At 45.6% G+C, this 26,033-nt stretch overlaps 2 protein-coding genes across 2 annotated transcripts in view; one reads left to right on the top strand and one right to left on the bottom strand.

Moving 5' to 3' along the window:
- stk32c (serine/threonine kinase 32C) overlaps nt 1-26,033 on the bottom strand; it is a 90,921-nt gene that overhangs the window by 11,999 nt on the left and 52,889 nt on the right. Inside the window, exons 3-5 of the mRNA XM_023963090.2 lie at nt 20,011-20,162; nt 5,843-6,016; nt 1,211-1,248 (exon numbers count right to left, since the gene is read on the bottom strand). Of these exons, the coding sequence (XP_023818858.1) occupies nt 1,211-1,248; nt 5,843-6,016; nt 20,011-20,162 (364 nt within the window). The remainder of the gene's footprint in view (nt 1-1,210; nt 1,249-5,842; nt 6,017-20,010; nt 20,163-26,033) is intronic.
- Nucleotides 7,505-12,692, top strand: LOC144984100 (uncharacterized). The gene is made up of 2 exons (XM_078931666.1): nt 7,505-8,212; nt 12,452-12,692. Exons 1-2 carry the CDS (start codon nt 7,633-7,635, stop codon nt 12,541-12,543), a joined length of 672 nt encoding a protein of 223 aa, XP_078787792.1. The 5' UTR covers nt 7,505-7,632; the 3' UTR covers nt 12,544-12,692.

The following is a 26,033-nucleotide window of genomic DNA, read 5'->3' on the forward strand; positions in this document are numbered from 1 at the left end:
AGGATCCACAGTGAGGGAAACTTCCAGCGTGTAAGCTGGAAACAGAGCGCCGGGGATGCTTCCGTGAGCCGGATCAGTCTGCTGTCATTATTCCGTGCATCAATCCGGCGCTCCTGACTCCTGCGACCTCATTACTGCTGCTGTGACTCATGGCGAGGCTGCACATTCGTCCTGCGATGGCCGCGCCGCTCTGCTCTAGCATTAAATCACACTTAATTTGATTATTATGGAAGTTTATTCTTTGCACAAGAGGAAGTGAAGGATGAAGAAAGCATGAGGCAAGAGGCTGGAGTGTTTTTAGAAATGACGGTAACATGCAGAGAAAAGAGTCATCCCATTTTCAGCGTGAGTGCTTTATCAACAGCAGCTTCATCTGAAGAGGAGATGAGAGACGGAGGCGCAGCGAGGATCTGAACGGACTAAAGCGACACATCAGAAATCTGTTTGATGTTGGAGGAGAAATCCCATTTCTGGGAAAATAAAGAGGCTTCGTGTGGAACAGCAGCTTGTGGTCAAATTCCCCTTTTCTGAACAGAAAGTAAAGAAGTAGAAGCTTTCAGTTTGATTTGCTTTCCAAAGCTTGGACATCTCCAGAAAGAGGTTTCATCACCTCCTGCCTGAAAGAAATCTGCTATTTTGGCAAAAAGTGTGAAAAGGGTTTTTAGGAGACGATTTCCAAACTGTGTTCAAAGATTTGTGTCACCGACCTTTAAACACGATCCAAAGTTTTAAGAAACTAAACCAAAATTCTAGAAAATGACCAAGAAATTGTCAATCGGCACAAAACTGTTCCTGTCTCCTTCAGCAGGCAGAGACATTCCCCTTTGAGTGCTGGAAATGACGCGTCCAGACTCCTGATCCAATCAGATCGCTCGAATCAAATGAAACCCAATCAATGGAACCCCAGGACGGATGCAAAGCAAGGCTAAGGAGGATCTGAGCGGAGAAGACAGATCAGTTCCGGATCCTGGAACAGGGAGGCGCTGCAGCAGCTCAGACCCGTTGGACCTCTGCCTGAGTGTGCTGGTTCTGTTTCTGCTCCTGGACCTTTGCCTTGATCTACTGTTGAACTCATGGGGACGTTTGTTCTTGGATCCATACTGTGAATGTGAGGAAAGCTACCGGGATCCTGGTGAACGGGTCTCATGATGTCAAAAGAGAGCAGTTCCAGCTCATCACACCAGAATCCTCGTGCAGAACCTGTTCCTACCTTGTTCGTCCAACAGGATGTTGTCCGGCTTCACGTCTCTGAAAGGGGAAGAGAAACACTTCAGGGTTATTCTAAATAAAGAGAAGTGACCTTAATGTTGACAAATACAGGGCTATGCCACGCATAATTCTTGTACTGTAAGTCATGATTTGAACTTTGATCACATTTACATTCAAATGAACTAAATCCATTTTTAAAATTCAGATTCTTCTTGATGATACTTCAGCAGTTCTTTGTGTCTGCAGGCCTAAACCACTTTGTGAAGATTCTTCAGTAAAGCACATCTGTTCACCTTCAATGTCCAACCTCACCTTTGCATCAAGCAGAAGAAAACAAAATGTCACATCCCCCTAATGATCAAGAATGGATCAGGCAATGTTACAGAACAGGTGATAACCCCCACCCCCATGAGACCTTTCCATGGGGCAAGAGAAAGCTGGAATGAGGAGAAAGGTTGGATTCTGATCTCCTCCAGAGGGTCAGAGAAGCAGAATGTTTACAGATGAAGAAGGAGGTGTTTGCAGGCTAATGCAAACATCTCCTCAGACGCTGCGAAGCCTCACAACAGCTTCCCCGTTATCTCACAGCAGCACTCACGCACTGACCCCGCCCTCCCACCACTCCACGGGCAATTACAGAGAGCCTTATTTAATTATGCAGCGTGTTAGGATGGAGCAGAGCGCATCTGCACCCTGTGGCACACGTATGCACGCTGCTGTATGAAATATCAATGCAAATATAGTCTACAGGGACTCTTGAAGGGTAGAAGGAGGAGGTAACGGAGAGGTGGAGCAGCAGGGAGGTGCAGGCATGCATGCAGGTGTAAAGCTGGCTTTGCACACAACTGTTTCTGTTGAAGGCGGCGAGCAGAGGAGCGGCACGTTCACGCTTTCCGGTTTCAGACAGAACCCGCAGGGACTTCAATGGCAAGGAGGGAGAAAGAAAGTGATTGTACTCCTCTTCTCCCCACAGGACTAATTTTATCTCCTTGGGCATGGTGACAGCTGACTGTTGCTAGGAGACCATTCCTCCTTCAGTTGGTGCAACACAATAATTGCAAAATACTCTAAAAAGTTGTGTGGAAGAACACTGGGGCTGGGGGGGGGCATGAGCGCAGAGGAATTTATTAAAACTCTGACAGCAGACTCAGTAAACAAACCCCAAAGAGAGGGAAGCATGCAGGAAGAGGTGCGTGTGCGCAGACGCAGTCAGAGCATGGATGCTCGCTCCTGCTGCTCCAACACTGCAGCTGTCCTCAGCAGCTCACGGCGGAGCCCCGAAATCCTCTGCAGTCACTCCCGCTGCCACATGGAGGGGCGCGTAGACAGCATGGACTCTGTCTGAGGAGCTAAAAATAGCCACAGACGCACGTTTGTAAAGCTGCAGTGGTGCATGAAGAGGCTGCTCTGTTCAAACCCTCAGACCCCCGCGGTTCATCCAACCTGCCCTTCCAAAGTTTACTTTAGCAGAAAGGTCCCGCTCCTGCCCGACTACTTGGTCCAGTTCATCTACGCATCAGGAGTTAGAAGGAAATAAGCCTGCAGTTCCAACCACCACCTGTGGGGTGGTGGTGGGGGCAGTGGTGGGGGCAGTGATGGGGGCAGTGATGTGCCAAATATGCTTGAGAAACAACCAGGGGGTGGAGTCAGCGTGAAAAAAAGGCTTTTGTAGAATTTACTTATGACATCAGAGTCTCCGGTCTTTTATCTCCTTTAGGGAACATTTTTATCCCTTGTGCTATCCTAGGCACGTTAACGTTGGGAGGTGGGTCATCTAGACCCACTAGACAGTGCTCTGAACCTTTTTTCTTCAATGATTTGTGGTCTTCACTGGTGTCCATGGATTACATGAAATCTTTCCACCTTTATCCACCTTTGTCATGGTAGGAAGAACACGTCAATGTAAGGGGGGGGGGGGGTCATCTAAGATAGCACAAGGGTTACATAGAGGGCTCTTTTTTTCATTTTTGTCATCTTTTTCCAGAATAAATGCACATCCCCAGTTATATGTGAAGAGTCTCTGTAGAACAGTTTTTCCCATCCCTGGTCCTTATGGTCCACTGTTCTTCATGTTTTCCATATTGCCTTGCTCGCCCTCACAAAAGAAAGATATATTGCAATATTCTGGGATATATATATATCATATATATTAAGACATACATTTTAACATATCAGCAACTTACTCAATATACTTACTGAGTAACTGAGTAACTTACTCAAGTATATTTTTAAAATATATTAGGTATGGACAACCTATTTCTGTTTATTGATTCATAAATACTTAAAACCCGTCGTTGTGCAAACAAACTTTGGTTCATAATTGCTTGTATCTTTTTCTTAATAATTTGTTTGTTTGTTAGACAGGACAAATTAGATTTTTCAACCTACATTTTTTATAATAGAGATGGATGGAGCTCGTGTGGTTATGTCATCATTTATATAACCTTAATATCATTGACGGTAAAACTGAATGACAGTTTACATCAACAAAAAAAGAAAAAAAATATAGCTATGTATTTGTAACCTATATATCTTTATTTAAGTCAGGGTATGTTATGGTTTATTTTAAGGTATATTATATGATAAATATATTTATAACGCCTCTTTCAATATATGACTTGTGAAATATTATATACATATAGAATATCAGTCAAGATATTGTAAGACATTTCAGTAGAAACGTTAATATTTTGCACAGTTTAATACTATGTATGAAAACTACAACAATTGCAGTATTTAATACACTTATTACTTCCATGTATGGAATAGCTATATTTCAATTCATTGCTGCTCAATATATGGAGAAATTCGTATTTGTTGTTGTGCAGAAGCCTGATAATGAGCGGCGTGTTTGAGCAGGGTAGGACTGAAAGAACCGTGTTCCCCGAGGAGCAGGGCTGAGAAACACGGCCGTGGGAGCGCCGTGACATCACGAGGAGCGGCAGAGCGCCATCATCCAAGTGTTAGAAAGCTGCTCAACATTTGGAGGACACCACACACACAGGTGGAGCATGTTGCTGTGAAAAGGATGCTATTGATCTGGTTTTACTCTTGTTCTGAATGTTTTATTGTATCTTTTATTATGTACATGTGTTGACTATGACCATAAATGGGCATGTCCCGTGGTTAATATGCTGAATAAATGAAAACTGACATGTGTTCACAACATCTGGCTAAACGGCATCTTTTATCCATTTCAGGGTAAATGTGTCTCTTTTTGGGGAGTTGATGTTGTAGAAAATCTGCCTCATGCCTCTTTGTGGACAAGTGTTCGAAAAGATGACAAGCTCCCCGTCCACCCCTGACAGATGAGTGGGTGTGAAAAAGGGGCAGAACTCAGTAAAACCAGTGATTTGGATGTTAGCCGCTTCAAACTTGAGGAACAGACAGACAGGTTTGGAAAGTTCCAGAACTTTTGAAGTGATTTGTGCTGGAATTCAGCACTAGAAATGTCAGAAAAAGCAAACCAACCCAACGTCCTCCTGATGTTTCCTGAACACTAACAATGTCAGGCTGGAGGGGGTCCACCCAGCAGTGTGCTGTCAATCCTACAGACCTCGGGAGCTCACATGCGGGGAAGCAGGCGGTCAGAAACAGCCTGACAGAGCTGGAGTCAGCTGAACTAAGGCCCAGAACACAGATCTGACTGGCAGGACCTCTCAGCCACTTCTCCACAAATGTTAGACCACCAGAAGATTTGGGACCAACGAATGAGGAGAGAGTTTCTGCTCTTGGTTTTCTCCTCCAAGAAAGACTGATTCTGGTTTGCTAAACAAACTCTACAACAAGTAGGAAAGCGATGACACCAGAGGGGGCGGGACAGAGCAGCAGACAGGATGTGGCTCCACACCCACTCAACAAGGTGTCTGCATGAACACAGTGGGGAATGAGTGACCAGTCTGCAGGTAAAACATGCATGAAAGGCAGAAAAATCAGCCAAAAAGAAAAGGTTTGTACCAAAAGTATTTCATCGGATGACCAAAGACATTTCCGAGGTGAATTCCAGAGGAAGAACGTTTTCAACAACAGCAGCAGCACTGATGTGAGGCGCAGAAGAGTCCTGAACTCTGAGCTTCAGGTCACAGAGCTTTGTTGGTCCGGTAAAAAGCAAACGTCATGTGACCGGAAGCGCTGTGCCCCTCTTCACCTGCGTTTGAAGGTTAGGGAGAATCTTATCAACCAGAACAGAGTCCAGCGACTGCGGTAAAGTCTACCTTCCTGCACACTGAGTTATTGAATACCCACCAACAAAACGAACAGCATCTCTTTGCTGTTTTCCAACCAGAAATGATCCTCAGTTAGCTCATTGTTCACTGTTTCTTTGGGAACCTTTCTTAACGTAACACCGATGAATTTCCCCCAGGTTCTAGAGGGTTGATTCATGGGTTTGGATTATTCAGTTATTCCTTTGAGCAAAGCAAATGTTTGTGTGTGTCAGTGTCAGGGCTGTTCCTTTGTGTGGGAAACATCTGATGGTTCTGCTGCTCAGGAGGTCACAGCACTGTCATATAGAGACGTACAGGGTGAGAAGGTGACTGCAGACCATGAGTGCTGACCACCAACGGCTCCACCTCCAGCACTGAAAGAAACTCTGCAGGTCACTGAAAGGTCATGAAACCAGAGAATCACAGACCTGTGGATGATGTGCTGACTCTGCAGGTAGTCCAGAGCCAGGGTCATCTCACAAATGTAGAGCTTGACAGCCGCCTCACTGAACTGGACGTTCTGCTGCAGGTGGTAGCGCAGGTCTCCACCAAGAAGCAGGTCGACCACCATGAACATGTCCTCCTCGTCCTGAAAGGAGTACCTGGGACCAGTGAGAGGAGACAGTCACCGCTTGCAACAACCGTGCTGCACTAACATCAGCAGACACCAGACACCAAGAGCAGCTTGTGGACTGGAATGCATGCAGGACGTGCATCTGCAAAGCTCAGGACGTGCATGCTCACAGGAACCCACTGAAGCACAGCTGACCCTGAAGAAGACAACACATGCAGCTCTGCTTTGTGCTCCCGAACACAAAGCCAAGGAATTATTTTGAAACGTGGACAGGTGAACGCTGCACGCCTGTGACACCTGGGTCCGACCTGACCCCTGCAGTGGTAAAACCGTCAGCGTGTAGAGGCCTCTCTGTGTGTCAGTGGGAGGGAAGGCTTCGCCACTAAATGTCTCAGCAGAGGTTAAAGACAGACTTTAGCATGGATGCCTGTTTAAGATGATTCTTCATAGTTGATGTTTGTCTGCCACATCACATCATCACCACAGTCCCGTCTCTGTAGTGATAATAGTGGAATACTCCACATAAATGTAGTCTTCTTTATCAGCGTCAGGAATCCACGTTTGGAAACGTTGTTTGATAGAGAAATGCGATCAGTTTAAAGCTGAGCATAAAGAAAAAAAAACAGCATCCGTCTGCAAAACCTTTGAAAAAACAGGAAGAAAAAAATGTGAAAGGTGTACGGCTGACCTGGGCCTTTGCTTCCAAGCTTGTCTTCATAGTTCTACACTTTCTAACTGTAAGTAAATAATACAAGTTAAGTCATGGGAGGTTTGTTACTGTGATCAGATGCTGAGCCAAACACCAACTGTTAGAGATGTGCCGCTGTTTTGACAGAAATCTGACTCAAAAGCAGTGATGACTTTAAAGGCTCCTTTCAAGCTTTCACTCAATAGTCGTTGATCTGCAGTTGCTCTTCTTCTTCCAGTGTTTTCTCAACTCTAAAGACACTTATGGACTTTTGTCTGTCTCACTCGACTCGTATCAACATAAAACGTTAGAATCAGTGTTACGTGCCGAGTCTTTTGGGGTGGATGAGCTTTCTTCTTGTTTTGGGTTATTAGTTATGTTAATTGAACGCGGTGGTATCTGGGAGGCGATCGGCCCATCTCCTTTCTTCTAGGTTGGACGTCATTGCCTCGTCGTCCTGGTTGGCCTGTCACTCCATCTACAGCGTCGGCCCCGCCCCTCTGCGCTGGAGGCACGGACACATAAGCTGACGTGGCCCAAGCACCAGGGCGGCTGACTCTTCAGCTCGCCATTTGTGTTCTGTGCACTTATTTGTGTTTCGTTTCGGTTCTTGACACCTTAGAATGATTTCTACTTATCCTTGCTATGTCTGAATGCTTCTTTTTACGGGCGTATGTTCTTTGATTATTGTCAACTGTGTCTACATCACGTTGTGATCCCATGTGGGAGGATATCTGTGTGACGGAACCAGTTGTAGCTTACTGCTCCGAATAAATCAGTTAATACAGATCTGTTGTATTGCTGATTCCCTTTTCCCTCCCACACCCCGGGGTCGTAACAAGTGGGGGCTCGTCCGGGATACATCCGCTCACGCCCTTTATAGGAGTGGGCGGTGTCCCTAGTTTACTCTGGATTCATTCATTCATTCATTTCTTATTTTACGGCGGTAGGAAGCAATGCCTTCGCCCTTTGATTTGGCCGATTTCCTAGGAAACCCGTCCGTGGAAGCGTTGGAGTGTTTTCTTAAGGACGACTTAGTGAAAATAGCCACCCACTTCGGCATCACGTTTGGCGGTCATACACGAAAGCGGGAATTGAAGTCCCTTATAGTGACCAGGCTGGAGGAGTTGGATCTGGTGACGCTGTCTGGGCGATCTGCTCTGGTGACGCCCAAGGATAAGGATGATGCGGCCAGGGGAGCAGGTGAGTGCAAACCGAAGGTAAAGACGCCCTTCACGCTCCCCCGTTATGATTCCTCTTCTCCGGATGGTGCTGCTGGCTCCGGAGAGGGGGCGCGGCTCAAGGTGCGCCTGGCTCGACTCGAGCTGGAGGCTCGGGAGAAGCACGAGCAGGCGCAGCGCGACCTTCAGCTCCAGATCCGGAAGCTCGAGATTGAGGCCGACACAGCTGTGCGCATCCGTCAGCTGGAGCTGTCCGCCCAGCAGGGGGGACCATCCGCAGGGATAGCCGAGGATCAGCACAGCGGCGCGCCGGCCGCTCCTCCCCTGTCCCAACATCCAGCTGTGTTTGACATTAGTAAGTACATTAACCTAGTACCGATCTTCCGTAAGTCCGAGGTGGATGCCTATTTTGGGGTGTTTGAGCGCATTGCATCTGCTCTGCAGTGGCCTTCGGAAGTTTGGGCTCTACTACTGCAGTGTAAGATGCATGGAAAAGCTCAGGAGGCTGTTTCGGCTCTTTCTTTGGAAGACAGCCTGAAGTATGACTGCGTTAAAGCTGCCATACTAAGAGTGTATGAACTGGTACCTGAAGCTTATCGGCAGAAGTTCAGGAACCTGAAAAAAGGAACCCTTTGTACCCATACGGAGTTTGCGAGGGAAAAGGGGCTTTTATTTGATAAATGGATTGCCGCTTGTGATGCTGCCGATTATGACTCTCTTCGTGAACTAATTTTGGTGGAGGAGTTTAAAAAGTGTCTACCTGAACGTGTTGTTGTGTATTTAAACGAACAGAAGGTGAACACGCTTTCTTCTGCGGCTGTGTTAGCCGATGAGTATGTTTTGACACATAAATTTGCCTTTCCTGTGTCCTCTGAGGGTGTAAGCCCGACTTCGGTGAACAGTTATCGGTCGTGTCCGGCTCCTGCTTTCCAGAAGGAGGAGAGGTGTTGCTTTTACTGCCACAAACCGGGACACGTCATTGCTGATTGCCTTGCACTCAAACATAAGGAACAGCCTAAACTGTCGCCGCCTAAAGGTGTGGGTGTCGTGAAAGTTGACATTAAGTCAGATGGAGTTGAGGAGTGTTTTAAGCCGTTTGTCTTTGACGGCTGGGTGTCTTTGGTGGGTGATAAAAATAACTGTTGTCCCGTGCACATTTTACGTGACACGGCTTGTTCACAGTCTGTTATACTGGCCTCTGTCTTACCCTTCTCTGATAAATCTACCTGTGGGTATGGTGCAATTTTACGGGGAGTTGAGATGGGTTATGTTTTACGGCCAGTACACAAAGTACAGGTGCAGTCTGAATTAATCAGCGGGGTTTTCCCTGTGGCTGTATGCCCGGAGCTTCCAGTGGGAGGAGTCACGTTTCTAATGGGTAATGACATCGCGGGAGGAAAGGTGACTCCTACCCTGGAAGTGGCCAACGGGCCCCCCCCCACTGACGTCACACAGCCTTCTAGTATCTTTCCCAGTTGTGTTATTACTCGTGCCCAGGCCCGTAAGGGTGAGGATATTAACCTGTCTGACTCCATCTTAATGTCAGCTTTCGCAGATGACCCCGACAGGAAGGCTGACACTCAGGAAGCCGCTGAAACTCCGGAGTCTGGAGCGTCCGCAGTAGAGGAGGTGCCTCTGCCTGTGGATCGTGCCCGTCTTGGTGCGGAGCAAAAGGCCGACCCGACCCTAAGACAATATTTTTCTAGGGCGATGGATGCTACTCAGGTAAAAGGGGAGGGAGTTTATCTCATGGAGGATGATCTGCTGTTGCGCAGGTGGCCTTCAGTAGTTTCTAGCAGTGATCAGGTTCTTCAAGTGGTAATTCCTGCTATTTATAGACCCTCCATTTTAGCCATGGCCCACGAAAGTGTGTGGTCGGGCCATCTTGGGGTTCGAAAAACCTACCGGCGCATTTTGCAGCATTTTTTTTGGCCAGGCATTAAAGCCGATGTAGCAAACTATTGTCGCCATTGTCACATTTGTCAACTAACTGGAAAACCAAATCAAAAGATCCCCCCCGCTCCATTACGTCCGATTCCCGTGGTAGGGGAGCCTTTTGAACGGGTTATAGTTGACTGTGTCGGCCCTTTGCCTCGGACCAAACATGGGAATCAATATTTACTCACCATCATGTGTGCCGCCACTCGTTTCCCAGAGGCAGTGCCGCTACGTACCATAACTACCCGTGCCATCGTGAAGTCATTGACAAAGTTTTTTTCCATTTTTGGCATGCCCCGTGTAATCCAGTCAGATCAGGGAACAAATTTTTTGTCTAAAATTTTCCAACAGGTCCTTCGAACGCTAAACATCCAACACGTTGTGTCTAGCGCCTACCATCCTGAGTCTCAGGGTGCTCTGGAACGGTGGCATCAGACGTTAAAGTCCATGTTGCGGAAATATTGTCTTCAGACGGAGAATGATTGGGATGAAGGCATCCCGTTCCTGTTATTTGCAGCCCGTGAAGCTAATCAGGAATCCCTCGGGTTTAGTCCGGCGGAATTAGTGTTCGGTCACACACCCCGTGGGCCCCTTAAGTCTTTAAAGGACCGTTTTTTAGCACCGCCTTCCCCTGAAAACGTATTGGATTTTGTTAGCTGCTTTCGTGAACGTCTTCACCGAGCCAATGAGTTGGCACGGAAATCTTTGTCTGCTGCTCAATCAACCATGAAAGCGAATTATGATCGGTCAGCGGAGCCTCGGCAGTTTCATGCTGGCGAACAAGTACTGGTCTTGCTTCCCTCTCCGGGAGCGACCTTTTCCGCTCACTACAGTGGTCCCTACGCTGTTACTGAGCGGCTGAGTGAGACTGATTATGTTGTAGCCACTCCGGAACGACGTCGAAAACATCGTGTGTGTCACATAAATATGCTGAAGAAGTATTTTCCCAGAGGTGCCGAGGCTGAGCCGTGCAAAGACATTCCGGTGGAGCGCTGTTGCATCCCTATTACAACCGAAGGTACCATTCTTAAGGATGATGGGCTCCGCTTCCCTCCTTCAGCTCATCTCGGCGCCCGATTATCTAACTCTGAGTTATTAACCAGACTGCCGACTCTTTTGCCCCATTTATCCCCTGACCAACAACGAGATGTGGTCTCTTTATTCGATCGCTACTCCTGCTTATTTCAGGATGTGCCAACTCGGACTACGGTCATTGAACATGACATAGATGTAGGAGCAGCCCGGCCAATAAAACAGAATCCCTACCGCTTAAACGTCACCAAGCGTGAGATTATGAAGACTGAAACAGACTACCTCCTCCAAAATGGGTTAGCAGTACCTAGTTCCAGCCCCTGGAGTTCTCCTTGTCTCCTGGAGGTGAAGCCGGATGGCTCGCGCCGGTTCGTAACCGATTTTCGTAAAGTAAATAAGGTCACTATTCCCGATTCTTACCCTTTACCGCGTATGGAGGATTGTGTGGACAATTTGGGTACTGCCAAATATGTCACAAAACTGGATCTGTTAAAAGGATACTGGCAAGTTCCCCTTACACCTCGTGCCTCGGATATCTCTGCCTTCGTCACACCTGATCATTTCCTTCAGTATAAAGTCATGGCCTTTGGTATGTGTAATGCTCCGGCGACCTTCCAAAGGCTAATTAACACTCTGTTATTTGATTTGAAAAATTGCAACGCATGTTTAGATGATCTCATAATCCACACCTCCTCTTGGGAAGAACATGTACAAGTGCTCGGTGAGGTATTTGCACGGCTGGCCAAAGCTTCACTTACTCTAGACTTGGCTAAGTGTGACTTTGGCAAAGCTACGGTTATTTATTTAGGGAGAGAAGTAGGTCAGGGACAGGTGCGGCCGGTAGACGCGAAAATATCTGCTATAGTCGGGTTTCCTCCCCCTTCTACTCGCAAAGCACTTCGCCGCTTTCTAGGAATGGCAGGATATTATCGTGCCTTCTGTCGTAACTTTTCCGCAGTTGTTTATCCTCTGACGCATCTTCTCAGTCCATCTACGGCCTTCACCTGGACCCCAGAATGCCAACACGCCTTTGATTCTTTAAAAACCCTCCTCACCCATGCCCCAGTACTAGCTGCCCCGAATTTTTCAAAGTCGTTTAAATTGGAGGTGGATGCAAGTGGTGTGGCTGCTGGTGCGGTACTCTTACAGGAGGATTCTGAGGGAATTGACCACCCCGTTTGCTATTTCTCGCGTAAATTTGCGAAGCACCAGATCAACTATTCCACCATTGAGAAAGAGACTTTAGCCCTGTTGATGGCTCTGCAACACTTTGAGGTTTACCTCGGGTCGAGTGCTGTTCCTGTTCTGGTTTATACTGATCATAACCCACTCACGTTTCTGTCAAGTATGTACAACCACAATCAACGTCTTATGCGGTGGGCACTTGTGATCCAGGATTTTAACCTGGAAATTCGTCACAAGAAGGGGTCTGACAATGTACTTGCTGACGCTTTGTCTAGGGTATGAGGTCACCGGGTAACCCGGCGTCCAGATCTTAAGGGGGAGGGTGTTACGTGCCGAGTCTTTTGGGGTGGATGAGCTTTCTTCTTGTTTTGGGTTATTAGTTATGTTAATTGAACGCGGTGGTATCTGGGAGGCGATCGGCCCATCTCCTTTCTTCTAGGTTGGACGTCATTGCCTCGTCGTCCTGGTTGGCCTGTCACTCCATCTACAGCGTCGGCCCCGCCCCTCTGCGCTGGAGGCACGGACACATAAGCTGACGTGGCCCAAGCACCAGGGCGGCTGACTCTTCAGCTCGCCATTTGTGTTCTGTGCACTTATTTGTGTTTCGTTTCGGTTCTTGACACCTTAGAATGATTTCTACTTATCCTTGCTATGTCTGAATGCTTCTTTTTACGGGCGTATGTTCTTTGATTATTGTCAACTGTGTCTACATCACGTTGTGATCCCATGTGGGAGGATATCTGTGTGACGGAACCAGTTGTAGCTTACTGCTCCGAATAAATCAGTTAATACAGATCTGTTGTATTGCTGATTCCCTTTTCCCTCCCACACCCCGGGGTCGTAACAATCAGTTTAAACTTTTGAACTAGAAGACTTCATTTTAATGCAGAAAGAGTGAACTGTGGGCGGGGCCAGATAAGCGAACTGTGGGCGGGGCTAGATGAGGTCAGCAGGTTTATGAAAATATCAAACCTCTAATGTTCTGCTGAAGGCTGCTGATCAGCTCCATGTGCGTTTGACCGACTCTTAGGGTTTGGGATTTTGGGGTTTTTCAGATTTATGTTTAATAATCCAGTTTTGCCCCCCCTCCTTCAGTTTACAGTGAGTCAGCTGTTTCTGTTCCTCTTGGGGTTTTTCCTGTCTTGCTGGTCTGTGCCAGATTCTCTGGTCTTCACACCTTTTGCTTGCCTCTGCTTTTTTCATCAAGTTTAGTTTTCATCACCTCTTGGATTGTTGGATCAACCGAGTTTCTACCACTGTCTGCTGCGTTCGGGTCGGGTTAAAGCACATTCTACCCTGGAGACCCAAAAAAACGTTAACATGTCAGACAACAAATGTCTGGAAAATGAGTGAGATTGGTAAAAAGCAGCCGTCACCTCTAAAGACGTTTCTGAGTCCATTGCTCAGCCATATCTTTGGTTCCAGCTCTAAAAAGAGACTTCCTCTTTGGTTAATCCCTGGGCATTAACCCTTCTTCTATCCTAGGCACTTTACCATTGGGAGTTGGGTCATCTAGACCCACTAGACAGTGCTCTGAACCTTTTTTCTTCAATGATTTGTGATCTTCACTGGTGTCCATGGATTACATGAAATCTTTCCACCTTTATCCACCTTTGTCATGGTAGGGAGGACACGTCAATGTGAGGGTGGGGTCATAGGATAGAACAAGGGTTAAGATGAAGACCTGGATTGCTGACGTTCTGCTGTATTCCTGCTTGAAGGGGAAAACACCTCCAGCCAAAGTTCTGGTCATTGCAACAGAATCCTCTTCCACAGCTGAAGCATCTGGGCTCCTCAGAGACCCTCCAGCACTTCTCTGGTATCACTGCAGCAACGGCAGACTACAGGCCTTACAGGTGATGAAAAAGAAAGGCCATTTCAGCTTTTTGTAGATGTTTTTGTTGGCTCAAACTCGAGTTTTAGACATGAACCACCCAGTGTGGCTGCTCTTATGATGGGATGTTTGGGTTGGAGCTCACCTGTGTGATCAGAAAGGCTGTGGTCTTCATGCACAGCCTTAAAAGCAGACATTACAGCCGCTTTATGGTCGTTGGAGTTAAAGAGTTAAAGTTTAAAGTCAAGCAGGTGATAATGGAATTCTTGGAAAAACAAAAAAACTACACTTGTGAAAAACACTAATGCTTGTCTCTTAAATATCAAAGAACAATATGCACTTTGTAAATAAACCTTTTTAGTTTAAATGAGTCAAAGTCTCCATTTCAACATGACTGAAGCTGTGAGGATTTCACTGTTTGCATGCAAACACGGCTTTCAGTGCTGAGCAGAAACCCTGTGACACAAAAGCCTCTGCTGGATTCAAACCTGCTTTGGGATCAAGTCATGAGCAAAGATGATGGTTTCATTGAGGTTACCATGGGCGATACATATTGTGGGAGAATCAAAGCTGTCAGTCTTTGCACATATTAGCAATTAACGGCTAATTAAAGGAAACTGAAATAGAAATATTTGAAGGGAAAGTCAACAAAGCCTAAAGATTTGAAGACAAACTCAGATTTCCTTCTGGATTAATTGAAATTGTTTTTTTTATTGAAAAAGGTCTGAATGAGGACATGTTTGAAAGAAGCAGTGATGATTTCTTCTGAGCTCGTGTGAATAAACAGGATTAAGGGTCGGGCGGTTCTGTCCAGAACCACAAGGAGGATTCCAGAACACGCTGGCTTTGCTAAAGCAGCTAGAAGCAGCACAAGAATCCGCCTGAAATAATCAGGCCAGAAAGACAAACGAGATGCAGCAGAGGAGAGGAGGAGGACATTAGTGGAGGAGGAACCGGATTCTGTCTGCAGAGTTTGAGTGGCCTACATAGAGAGGAGGAGCGGCTGCATGACTCAGTCGGCAGACCCTCAGAATCTCCTCACAGGCCTCCTGTGACTGAGCATTACCTCTCTAACCGTCACCTGAAGACAGAAAACCTCGCTGGCCTGATTCAAACAGGGAACTTTGAAAGGCTTGTCCTGAAAAGACCCACTTTAAAAGTAAACTTTGAAGTTTGAGACAAAATATTCCCCGAGAACCTCCCAAACATCTGAATCATGTTCTTCTGCCACTGCTGTTGCTTTGGAGTCTGGACAGAGAAAAGGGATCTGGCTGATTTAGTCTGACGGTGCAGGCTGACCAACACCGAGCTGCAGGTGTTTCATAAACATGATCAGATGCGGGTGAAGAGTTTTCTCAGCTCAGGTTACAATGTTCTTTCTCTCTGTCTCTACTGCAGGACCAGGACCCACCTGTAGAGGGCAGAACAACGTTCTCGTGCTGCAGAACATCGACAGATGGAACAGAGAAACTTCTGTGTAACCCTTGTGCTATCTTAGATGACCCCCCCCCCCTTACATTGACGTGTTCTCCCTACCATGACAAAGGTGGATAAAGGTGGAAAGATTTCATGTAATCCATGGACACCAGTGAAGATCACAAATCATTGAAGAGAAAAGGTTCAGAGCACTGTCTAGTGGGTCTAGATGACCCAACTCCCAATGTTAAAGTGCCTAGGATAGAACAAGGGTTACAGCAAAGAAGAATAGAGCGACTTGGGTGCTGGGAGGGGCTGAGGACCTGCGGGACCAAGGAAATACTTTCTGCTCCTGAAAAGGTCACCTGCTAGCTGTTGGATCCTCTCTGATCTGATCAAACCGAAACAGATAGACGGTAGATGTTATTTGACGAAGGTCCTCCTATGAAACGCTCTGAATCAATGGAGTCTGTCTCCTATTCATTCACCATTTGGCCTAGACTCAGGAATAAAGAACTAAAATCTGACCATCAGGACACACGATTCTGACATGAGAGCCATCTGAATGTCCAAAATCTGGTCCCCAAAACTTTAGCCCAACTTCTATGAGAGCTTTTCCCTGTGAGTTTCACCCAGAAGATGTAGACCATTCTCCTGTTTGCTTTTGTCGCAGCAACTCACAACCAAACAGAAAGAAAACTGGGGCAAAAACAGGCAAATCAGTAAAACTGTCTCTTCTCTGACAAAACGGAGCTTTGAAGTTTTCCTGTATTTCTCTGCCCTGTCTCACCAGAACAGTCCCCATAGGACGGAAGAACCTTCATTAAGGTTTGGAGAGCATCTCTGTGCAACCATGGAATCACAGAGATGAACAACTCCAGGTCCTGGAGGAGAACCGCTGTTTCCCTCTCACCTTCCTTCCATCAGTCAACCTTTGACCGTTTCTCTGTTGGTTTGAGACTAAACCAGCTGTTCATATCAGGTTGTGTTTGGCTCAAGCATCTGTACGTTTTCCTCTCTATAGGTTTGATCCATGCCCCCCCCGCCTTCCAATTATAGTGCTTGTGAAAACTGCTGATTGATTCCTTCCACAGGCCCCCAAGGCCTCCATCCATCCAGTCCTCAGATCAATATTCATAATGGAAACTGAGCGAGGGGGGGCATTTCTGTGAACACAACCACCCCTGCTGCTTTCTGTCTGTATCTGACAGGAGGGGGTCCAGTTGGTTACCCCCCCCCCCATTCTTTGGATGAGCTAAGGGGCCGTGGAGCCTCCCACTGCTTTACGGTGCACCTCCGGACCCAGTGGCATGACTGGTGATTAGGCTTGAGAGTGTTGTGATGCTGAAGTGGGGTCGGTCCATAGCCTGTGGCCCTTTTCTGCTGGAATGAGGTGACCTTTGCCCTTCATGCTCATAAACATCATATGAAGAACAGCAGAGAGGGTTTGTGCACATTTGTGCAGCAGATCATACATTCATTTCCCAACTGGAGCAGCCTGGACTCCCACACCAGCTTTCTGAGCATTTAGGGCATGGTTGCAGCAATTATTGCCCCCCCCAAAAGGCTGCCTCTGCTGAGCTGATGGGATTCTGTGTGGGCTTTTGTAAGGTTGCTTCCAAATGCTTTCCTTTGAAGCGGGGGCTTCAAAAGCAGAATTCAGGACGACTCGATGGAAGTGGAACCTCATTTCTGACAGAACCGGCATGAGGTGCAGACCGTCTTACAAATCCTCTCAGTCTGCTTTTATGGGAACTTCCCCGTCTGCCTTCAGAGCCGTCATCACTTCCATCCACAGCAGTCTGGCTGATTTTCCTGTTTCCTTCCAGCCTCTGGAAGCCGTCCAATAAAAGTACCCCTGTGAAGCTTTTTCTAAGCTTTCTTTCATTGTTCGCTTTTGAGAATTGGCAGATCTCTAAAATCCCAGCTGGTCTATCGCACATCTATTAATAATGTACCAAAAGCTGATGCCAGAAATCCTAATGCTGTGTTTGAAAAGCCAATGGATGAGGCAACTGTCAGATCTCTGGGGGTTTGTGCCCACGCAGCCAAACAATTATTTTCCTTGTTGTTTTACAGTAAAGAGACAAAAGGAAGAGGAAGCCGAGCTCTCTTCAGTCCGCTCTCACTACCTGCTTGGATGAGATCCTATCTCTAGCTGCATCTAAATACAGCAGACATTTATCGTGGAGCGCAGGTGCAGCATCCTGTGATGCACACAACCGCTGGAGATGCAGAATGGCTTTTCAATGCGTCTCTCTGGTCTTAGCAGAAAATTATGAACTTTGGAGTCATGGTGCACATGTTAATGCATAGAAGATGCTGGTTAGAGGTTTGTATTAGTGCTCATAGATGATTTCCCTGCACTTCTGCCCTGTATGGTTCAGGTGATGACATCACAACAGCCTCATCCTTCTCTTCAGTCAAGTGGCTCCAAAGCTTTTTTTCTTAACTATAACCCTTGTGCTATCCTATGGGGTCAAGATGACCATTGACGTGTTCTCCCTACCATGACAAAGGTGGATAAAGGTGGAAAGATTTCATGTAATCCATGGACACCAGTGAAGATCACAAATCATTGAAGAAAAAAGGTTCAGAGCACTGTCTAGTGGGTCTAGATGACCCAACTCCCAATGGTAAAGTGCCTAGAATAGCACAAGGGATAAATGTTCACAAATGCCAACCAATCTGAAACCTCTTCAAAGCTACAAACCTCCAAGGAGATGGTCAGGCAAAAGAAACCAAACTCATTTAAAAAACATTAAAAAAAATATCCTGTGACAATAAGAACCCAGAGTGATAATGAAATCCTATAAGACAATGAATGAGGCTTTCCTGGCAGCAAGCACACATGTACTTCCTCCTTTGACGGGAAGCCTGAAGCGCCTGGCTTGATCCAGACGAATGAGAGGTGTCACATGATCTGCAGGTCAAGACTACAACCGCAACACCAACATTTGTGGTTCAGAGGCTGGAAGCATGTTACTCTGCATGTTTGCATCCCACTGTGGAAGTGACTCAGTCAAAGTCCCTGAAAAAGATGAGAAATGAGCACCAGATCATTAAAACTCTCACTTCCTTCTTCCTGTTTTACATCTATGAGTGTGAGGCATCTCCTATTCATCATCTCAGCATCTAAACATGCATCCCTTTAGGTTCTTCTTCCAACTCCTTAGAAAAACAGCTTTTGTGTGTTTTTGAGGACTTTTTCCCTCAGCCCACCTTCTTCCTTATGCCAGCATCTCCTTCCCCTCAGCCACACTGTAGTCTTCATCACTTCCTACCTCCCAGTTTCCAAAGAACTGGCAGAGAATAATTCTTTTTTCTGTTGGTGACCAGCTCCTGTTCTAATTCCAGAGAGAACGGAATTGATCAATTCAATTGATCAATTCAATCAATTCAGCGAAATTTTCCTATTTTGTCATTATTGTTTTACTGTGAACTTAAAATGATAAAATCCTCCCTTGGAGGCAAAAGCTTTTTTTAGTTTTATAATGTCACATTTTTAACGTCACAGTTTTTCTAAATTTCCAAAAGCTAAAATATAAATGTGCTCCTCCTTTTTGATCTCGTTGTATGCATTATAAAGTAAATCTTCCAAACCTCTTCTAGAGCAATTCAACATTTTAGTATCTTCATCAAAGATTTTCATAAACAATTAGAAAAGTTTTGGACCACTTATTGCTCCCTGTGGGACTCCACATAGGCTTTAGCGTAGTTCTGACATTGTTTTATTTATTTACAAATGTTGTTGTGTATTTTCTGAAAGTCCTCCTCATCCTTTCTGCTCTAGTTTTACAATACAAATAATTACTGAACAACTAACCTTCATCACTGCACAGGAAGTGTTTCATCATAAAAGGTCGATCTGACAGCTGGGTTACAGTGTGAGTTTTTCTCTGGACATGAGAAGAAAAAGCCATTTCTTGCTCTGATTCTTTCAGAAATGGGAAGGCCTTTGGAGAAACGCTGCAGTGAGACGGACAAACCCTTTTTGGAGGAGGTGCCACACTTTCAATTCCCACCTACCTTCAATGATAAAGTGTTTTTGTCACTGAAGGGCACCTAAAATAGTGCCGTATGCGGCGCTGCCCAGTACATGGAAAACTGGAACACAGAAGGTTCTGGCGGCCTCGTCCTCCCACAGGGACTTAAAAAAGCACACAGAGCCACTGCAGCGCTCATTAAAACGCCCTCAGTTTGTTGGAGGAGAGAAACTTTTCTCTCAGGAAGCATCTTTGCTGAGCTAACTTCCTTCAGAATCGGGTCAGAGAAGGAGACTTTGTGTCGTTCATCCACGCACCTCATCGACAATGACGGTTTGCTTTATTCCAGGGAGGGAGGAGCTTATGGTACGAATGCTGGGCTGGTCCCTGACTGTACCGGGACATCCTGCCTGAAAGGAGCGCCGATCAAACAGAGCATGCTCCTGTCACTCACACGTTCCACCTGAGGAGAACCGTCTCTCTGAAACGATCCGGCATGCTTCACATTTCCTTTCTGAAATGTCGGGATCTTAAAACAACCTCTCCGCTGAATTAAACTTTTCCCACCTTTGCGTGCCAAAGACGTGCAGGCGGTAGATGGAAAACAATCCTCCCAAACATCTATTTAAAGGCTGCAGCAGACCTGGGAGGGAGCATGCGTTTGGGGGGTCTCTGGAGGCTGAGCACACCAAGCGCACACACAAGCAAAGCAGGCGAGCAACAACAGACCACACTGAAAGTGTAAAAACATGGGATAGTCACCAGAGATTTACTAAAAAAACATGTTCAATTTCCTGAAGGATCTCAAGCTCTCTAAAGACGTTTCGGACCTCATCTCTCTCTATGCACTGCTGTTTGTTCATGTACTTCATGGCATACATCTTCTCAGTGTCCCTCTTTTGCACAATGCATACCTGCAGAAAGAGGGGCAGAGTGGAGGGGAGAGAGAGAGAGAAAATATACGTGTTAGTGTAAGTCAGAACAAACTTCTCCAGAAAAATTCATAGACACAAAGATGGATCTGAAGGTAGTTCAGAGTTGAGTCCTCAAGATCAATTCAATTCAATTCAATTTTATTTCTGTAGCCCAAATTCACAGCAACAGTCGTCTCAGTGGGCTTTGTAAGTCTTGTACGGTAAACATACAACTGATTTGATTTGATTTGAAATGGTTTATTTCAAGAAATCAAATAAGAATACACAAAACAATACAATATATATTCATACAATGACAAATCAAAATTAGGATAATTAGACATATTAATAAATATTGCTTGAAAGGGAGTGGAAGGAAGCGAACTTATATAATTCCACCCCGTTATACTATAACCATTTTATTACATGATTTATCAATATCCGGTTCCTAGCTTTAATCAGACAGAATTAAGAATCCTGAAGTATCAATTAAGCACATGACAAAGATGAATTACTTAAATTATTATGTAAAAATAACTATTTTAGAAATCAACATGGCAACTGCAGATCAGTTTTTCAAAAATATATGCAGATTATGTTACTTATAAAAAAAAATTGATATGATTAAAAAAATAAGAATACTATATCAGTAAAATAGACATAACACTGTTTCAGAAATTTTCATACTATCAAAAGTAAAAAACGTGTGCAAAATTATGTTACATTAGGAAAAATCATGAATCAACTTATCAATTTTTTGGAGCAAGTGAAGTAATATCATTAAAAGTCAATCAATTTAACCATTTTCAATCATTGATTAATGATTTGTTTTATTGTTTTATTTTATTTTTTGTATTTTTTTTATTTAATTTTTTATAATAAAGTAAAGCTGTGAAGTAAAATAAAAAAGGGTCCATAGGTCCATATTATGTGGATTGTCCAAGGTTGGTATTTCTTCTTCTGCTGATTGTCAGACGTTCTTCTGGGTTTAAACAGAGTTTCTAGTTCTCTTCTTTGTTATGTCTGCAGACATTAGATAAAAGTCCATTTCCTTCTTCAGCTGATATCAGCGGTGCTGAAAGTTGGGGTCAAGTTGTCTGCAGGTCAGAACTTTGCTGAGAATCAGGGTTACTTCAGATTTTTGGAGAAAGTGATGAATCCAGGCGTCATATTTCTTGAAATTATTTGGCTCTTTGATTTATTATTGCATGTTGGTTCAGATGACCGTGATCAAACACTTCTCAAAGTCCTTCATGGTGTTCACAACCAGAACCTTGGACCGGTCCGGTGGACCGAGTGGTTTGACGTAAATCCTGCAGCCTTCAACCCAAGTGTTCTCGATCTGCTTCTCCTTCCTGAGAAGCCTCGCATGTTTGGAGATTTCAGCATTCCTTCTGGTCAGATGGTCGTTCAGACATGCAGCAGATCCCTTCAGATTCTTCTTTTGATTCATCAGAGCTAGCTTGTGTTTTTGATTCACAAACCTGATGAGGATCGCTGGTTTATCCGTTTCCTTTCTCCTGGGGAGCGGGTGGCAGGTCTCCATGGTGTTGAGATCTAGGGAAATCCCTTTAGATGTGAGAAATGATTCCACTTGGTGTTCCAGAGTCTCTCCATCGATGCCAGGTTCAGAAGAACTGCTAGCAATGCTAGCGCTATTAGCATTAGCAATGCTAACTCCTGCTCCATTTAGCTTTGCCCGAGGTTGGATCGGTACTCCAGTGAGAATGACATTATTCATCCTTACTTGTTGTTCCTCATCGTCCAGTCTTTTCTCCAGAATGTCGACCCGGTTTTCTCGTTGCTCGTTCTGAGCTCGGAATCTTCGGAAGTCTTCCATTAACATAAGGAGAGGAGCTAGCTTAGCGGTCACTTGTTCCATAAAGGGATACAACGCAGCTTGGATATCATCAAGAGTCTTTTTAAGGTCTTTGTAGTCCTGGTTTTTCTTAGGGGCCATGGTCAGCTCTCTTTTTAGGAGAAAATCAATTTTATAAGTCGTATGAAGATAGTTGTGTGGCCGCAGTGAGCCACACGCGTCCGTGCTGTAACCCGGAACAATCAAAAAGGATCACAAATGCATAGAACTCAATAGGAGAATACTAAACTTTAACTAAACTGATTGACTAAACTGGGCATCCCTGCCCCTAGACCCTCCTTCATGGTAAGGAAAAACTCCTAAAAAAAACAGAATCTGGCAAAAACAAAGAAACCTCAGGGGTGTCCACATGAAGGAGGGATCCTCCCCCAGGACGGACAGGAGATTACCAGAACTCATAGAGAAGAATTAACTTATCTAACTCTACAACTGCATATTTAAAGTCCAGCATATGATCTACATCCAGATGAAGTTGGGAGACGGCCGGGGGGCGCGAGTCGAGCCAGAGGCAGGATCCACAGCCAGGTGTAGGAGCAGGCGCAGAGACGAGGAACATGGTCAGGTACAGGAGCACGGATGAGCCCGGAAGGGAGTGGGAAAAAGGGACAGTACAGTACAAACGCACTGCACCAAACAGAGGCATGGAGAACTAAATGATAAATAAATGATCAAGAATAGAGAAGAGAAGGAGAGTAGAAGTGGATGAGAAAAGAGGACAGAACCCCAGTGCACCATAGTTACCCCAGCTTCAACTTCTAGCAGCCTACTAAAAACTATTTGTTATTGTTATTAAGTTTACTTTAACCACATTGACATTCAGTTAAATAATCTCTGAATACTAACTATTCTGACAAAAGGCCTGTCAACCATCCATCAGATCCATCAGCGAGACCACCTCCATTAGAGACACCACCTCCATCATAGAGACCAGCTCCATCAGAGAGACCACCTCCGGTGGAGAGACCACCTCCATCAGAGAGACCACCTCCATCAGAGAGACCACCTTCATCAGAGAGACCACCTCCATCAGAGAGACCACCTTCATCAGAGAGACCACCTTCATCAGAGACTCCACCTCCATCAGAGAGACCACCTCCATCAGAGAGACCACCTCCATCAGAGAGACCACCTTCATCAGAGAGACCACCTTCATCAGAGAGACCACCTCCATCAGAGAGACCACCTTCATCAGAGAGACCACCTTCATCAGAGAGACCACCACCATCAGAGAGACCACCTCCGGTGGAGAGACCACCTCCATCAGAGAGACCACCTCCATCAGAGAGACCACCTTCATCAGAGTGACCACCTTCATCAGAGAGACCACCTCCATCAGAGAGACCACCTTCATCAGAGACTCCACCTCCATCAGAGAGACCACCTCCATCAGAGAGACCACCTCCATCAGAGAGACCAGCTCCATCAGAGAGACCACCTTCATCAGAGAGACCACCTTCATCAGAGACTCCACCTCCGGTGGAGAGACCACCTCCATCAGAGAGACCACCTCCATCAGAGAGACCACCTCCATCAGAGAGACCAGCTCCATCAGAGAGACCACCTCCATCAGAGAGACCACCTCCGGTGGAGAGACCACCTCTACTGGAGAGACCACCTCCATCAGAGAGACCAGCTCCATCAGAGAGACCACCTCCGGTGAAAAGACCACTTTCATCAGAGAGACCACCTCCATCAGAGAGACCACCTCCATCAGAGAGACCACCTCCATCAGAGAGACCACCTCCATCAGAGAGACCAGCTCCATCATAAAGACAAGCTCCATCCAAGAAATCTGTTTGTGTTTTAGCAGAACTTTAAATAATTACATGTGTTGGATGGTGCTCATGTCACAAAAACCTGCAACAGGAAGTAAAGTTTGACATGAGAAGAAAAGCATGAAGACCACATGAGGAAAGACTAGATTTTCATTTCAAAGACGTTTTCAGCCTTTTATCCAGGAGGCTTTCTCAGACAGCTCCAGAAGCTGATCCCTACGACCTGCTGTGTTTGTGCATTAGGAACATAATATCCACTCTGCATTTTAAAGGCAGAAAACCATCTTTAGGTTTAAGGAATTCCTGACTAAAATAACCTCATTTGATTAGCAAAACTCCAAATATTTATAGTTGCAGTTGTCCTCAACCTAACCTGGATTCTGGTCTCCAGGGTTTACTGGATCTATCCATGATTCCACAACAGTGAGCACTTAAAGGTGATTGTTTCAAACTAAAGGCTCCTCCTTCAAATGTTTTCTCTTCCTTCTAAAATCTTAATAGGCCTCCTCTCTAACAGCTGATTGTTTGGTGGGGGGGGGGGGGGGGCATTTAGTTTTCACAGAAACCCTAGATTTTCTGTAAAAGACTGAAAGATTTCATTTTCATACCAACTCTCCAAGAGGAATACAGGCTGTTTTCTGGGGTTGTGGAAATGCTGGAGGAGATTCTGCCCCTTCAGCTGCTCGTCTTCCTCACAAGCACAGAGGACAATGGCAGCAGAGCAGCAAGAGCATCAATCATCCCTCAACAGTTTAGAAAAAGAGGAATTTGCTTCAAACTATGACGAGGAATCTGATGAGCTCAAAATAAATGCTGTTTTTCCAGTAAAGCTTTATTTCTTACATTTATCTGAAATCCTGAGTCCATAGAAACAACAGAAGCAAAAACAAAATGTTGCATCATTATCTACTCAAAAGCCCTAAAAATGAAACTCATTCTTGCACCCTTCAGTGAATTCTGCTAAGGGACTTCCAGAGGTGTCATTACAGCCACTCAGATCCTTTCTTGGCTGGGACACTTGGATTTCATGAACAGGCACACAAAGTAAAAGTTCCAATATATTAAGTCAAAATCCGTCTCTCTAAGAATCTGATGGATGATGCACCAACGCCACCAACGCTATACTATGTTGGTCTTTTATGCTTTTCCTGATTCTACATGCTATCCTTGCAGCCTCCTTGGCTGCTGGTGGAAGATGCTCTAGAAATGAAGAAATGACAGCTGAACAGAATTTCATGGCTTTCAGTTCAACCCTGTCAGCTAAACGTTCCTCCTTTTGGTCCTTTTTTCTAATTCACAGCAACAAAGAAGTCCAAGTTTCTCATTCAGTAACTACCTCACCCATCCAGTGCTGAGAAATCGGGTTCAGTTAGTGAAGTCCTCATGGTAAAGGACGGTGAGGTGCATCACTCACATCCTGCAGCCAGCATGAAGTTTGCTGTGAACTTCAAAGACAAAGGTAAAACTCCAGATATTTTTAATGCATGTGGACAAAAAAAACGTATCAAGACTAAACAAAGGGCACCAATGAGAGTGTGCACACCGACGCGAAAAAACGGCACGCGTCAAAGCGTCAAAAAAAAACAACGCCTCGGGTTCATTTTTTTTTTTCGACGCCTTGCGTCGAAATCTATTCGACCAATGAGAATGGCGCTTTTGCACACGTGTCTGGAGCTTCTGAAGTTACAGTAAAACACAACTTGGGGGCGCTCAAACACAAAACTGCCTTGCTGAGCACACATACCAGCGAAGAAGATAGACGCCAAGTAGCGTCTACACTGCCTCAAAGAAATAATGACGGACATTCTAAAATATCCCCGAACCAATTTGGAGCAACTGGTGCTGGAAATATTCACGTTTTCTTTGTATGATTCTGACAAGCGTGTAAATACTTGCTCTCTTCTTCCGAGTGAAAAGCGACTTTAAGAAGCGTAAAGTTGCGTAGCGCCACCTTGTGTACAGGAGTATTTCTGTTTACATTAAGCGCCATCTAATGTCAGGGAATGAAATTGCATGTTCGCTCGGCTCACCGTCAGCGAAAATCGCCTGGGTGTGAACACAAAAAACGTGGCGAAAAACGCTGGCGAATAACGCCTGGCGAATATTCGTCCCGGTGTGTACGGGCCTTTACTCTTCAACCTGAAACATCCCATAATGCAGACATCATGCTGTATGTGTCTGAGCTGCTCGGGGGTGGGTGCGTGGGGTGGGGGGTGT

The sequence above is a fragment of the Oryzias latipes genome, chromosome 15 (assembly GCF_053564925.1).
Source record: "Oryzias latipes strain Hd-rR chromosome 15, Olatipes_Hd-rR_3.1".
Taxonomy (NCBI): domain Eukaryota; kingdom Metazoa; phylum Chordata; class Actinopteri; order Beloniformes; family Adrianichthyidae; genus Oryzias; species Oryzias latipes.